Genomic DNA, 2,316 nt, shown 5'->3' on the forward strand with positions numbered 1-2,316 from the left:
ACCCTTCCAGAAGCCTCAGTAAGCAGCAGGGGCTTACTTCCAGATGGGTCCTGTGTACCTATCCTTTTTTTATTTAATTATTATTATTATTATTTACAAAGAGGGGAGTAGAGAGAGAATGGATATGCCAGGGCTTCTAGCCACTGGAAACAGACTCCAGATGCATGCGCAACTTTGTGCATCTGGCTTTACGTGGATATTGGAGAACCAAACCTGGGTCATTAGACTTTTCAGGCAAGTGCCTGAAGCTGCTGAGCCATCTCTCCAGCCTCCTTTTTTTTTTTAATTTAAATTTAAATTTTTATTTTTATTTATTTATTTGAGAGCAACAGACAGAGAGAGGAAGAGGCAGAGAAACAGAGAGAATGGGCGTGCCAGGGCCTCCAGCCACTGCAAACGAACTCCAGATGTGTGCGCCCCCTTGTGCGTCTGGCTAACGTGGGTCCTGGGGAATCGAGCCTTGAACCAGGGACCTTTGGCTTCACAGGCAAGCACTTAACCGCTAAGCCATCTCTCCAGCCCTCCAGGCTCCTTTTTTTAAAAAATTTAATTTTTATTTATTTATTTGCAAACAAGCACGGAAAGAGAGACGGGGGAGTGAGAGAGAATGGGCAAGCTAGGTCCTCTTGCCACAGTGCAAACTCCACATGCATGTGTCTCTCAGCGCATCTGGCTTTACTTGAGTACTAGGGGAAATCGAAGCCAGGTCGTCAGGCTTTTGCAGACAAACACCTTAACCCGCTGAGCCATCTCTCCAGCCTGAACCAACTCTCCTCCAGGTTGCAGGAGGCTGACTTCCTCGTACCCAACCACTCTGCCAATTTAAGTGACTCGGCCTCAAAATGACTTCACCATCCTCACCAGGCTGTGGAGTCACCTGCCTCCGGTCACTGAGAGCTGGGTCCCAGCGTTCCCCGCCCTCCCTCTCACATTTGAAGTTGAAGGTCACCCTTCCCTCTACCTTCTGTCTGTCCTTGGGCTGGCTCTGCCTTCTAGCTGTTAAAAATGACCAGGACTTGGGCTGGAGAGATGGCTTAGCGGTTAAGCGCTTGCCTGTGAAGCCTAAGGACCCCGGTTCGAGGCTCGGTTCCCCAGGTCCCATGTTAGCCAGATGCACAAGGGGGCACACGCGTCTGGAGTTCGTTTGCAGTGGCTGGAGGCCCTGGTGCACCCATTCTCTCTCTCTCTCCCTCTATCTGTCTATCTCTGTGTGTCTGTCGCTCTCAAATTAAATTAAAAAAAAAAAAATGACCAGGACTGTTTTGCTGTGGCCAAGCAACAGGTAGGCTGCCATCCAGGGGAATCTAGTGACACAGGCTGAATGTCCCCTGTGCCTGGGAAAGAGGAGGATAACGGGAGACGCCACTTACCTGACAGCAGGCAGAACAACGTCCATAACAGCAGCTGTGAGTCTGAGCTAATATAAAGCATGATTTTCAAAAGGGGTCTCTTACAAGAGTTAGGGTTTAACCCGCTAAAAATACGGAAACCAGCCTTTTCCTTCGTTAGACCTCTGAAGGCAAGATGGGCCACCAGCAGCTGTACTGGAGTCACCCGCGAACATTCGGCCAGGGTTCCCGCTCTTGCCGCGTCTGCTCGAACCGCCACGGTCTGATCCGGAAGTGCGGGCTGAACATGTGCCGGCGGTGTTTCCGCCAGTGCGCAAAGGACATCGGCTCCATAAAGTTGGACTAAGCGGCCTTCCTAGAATGGAATATTCCAAGATCATCCAGTGAAAGATCATGCTAGTTCTTTGTACATAAATAAATTTTGAAACCTTCAAAAAAAAATACGGAAACCAGGGCTGGAGAGATGGCTTAGCAGTTAAGCGCTTGCCTGTGAAGCCTAAGGACCCCGGTTCGAGGCTCGGTTCCCCAGGTCCCACGTTAGCCAGATGCACAAGGGGGCGCACGCGTCTGGAGTTCGTTTGCAGAGGCTGGAAGCCCTGGCGCGCCCATTCTCTCTCTCTCTCCCTCTATCTGTCTTTCTCTCTGTGTCTGTCGCTCTCAAATAAATAAATAAAAATTTTTTTAAAAAAAAACGGAAACCAGGGGCTGGACAGACGGCTTAGTGGGTAAGGCGCTTGCCTGCAATGCCTAATGACCTGGGTTGGATTCCCCAGAACCAATGTAAAGCCAGATGCACAAAGTGGTGCATGTGTCTGGTTGTGCTGAATGCGGCTAGAGCACCCATTTGCTTCCTGTGTCTGTCACTCTTCTATCTCTCTCTGCTTATAAATAAATATTAAAAAAAAAAAATAAGGAAACCAATGAAAGCACAATTCTGGTTTAAGAAGAGATTCCGAGGCCCTGGTGG

The 2,316-nt window shown here is 49.4% G+C and overlaps 1 protein-coding gene across 1 annotated transcript; it reads left to right on the top strand.

Moving 5' to 3' along the window:
- Positions 1–1,513: 1,513 nt before the first annotated feature.
- On the top strand, positions 1,514–1,790 carry LOC101616042 (40S ribosomal protein S29-like). Its single transcript, XM_045136120.1, has one exon. The coding sequence runs from the start codon at positions 1,525–1,527 to the stop codon at positions 1,693–1,695; it is 171 nt and encodes a 56-aa protein (XP_044992055.1). The 5' UTR covers positions 1,514–1,524; the 3' UTR covers positions 1,696–1,790.
- The last annotated feature ends 526 nt before the right edge of the window (positions 1,791–2,316 follow it).

Source organism: Jaculus jaculus, chromosome 16 (genome assembly GCF_020740685.1).
Source record: "Jaculus jaculus isolate mJacJac1 chromosome 16, mJacJac1.mat.Y.cur, whole genome shotgun sequence".
NCBI lineage: Eukaryota > Metazoa > Chordata > Mammalia > Rodentia > Dipodidae > Jaculus > Jaculus jaculus.

What these genes read in the sequence shown, in the direction of transcription:
- LOC101616042 (XM_045136120.1), top strand. Translation starts at nt 1,525, where the DNA reads ATGGGCCACCAGCAGCTGTACTGGAGTCACCCGCGAACATTCGGCCAG.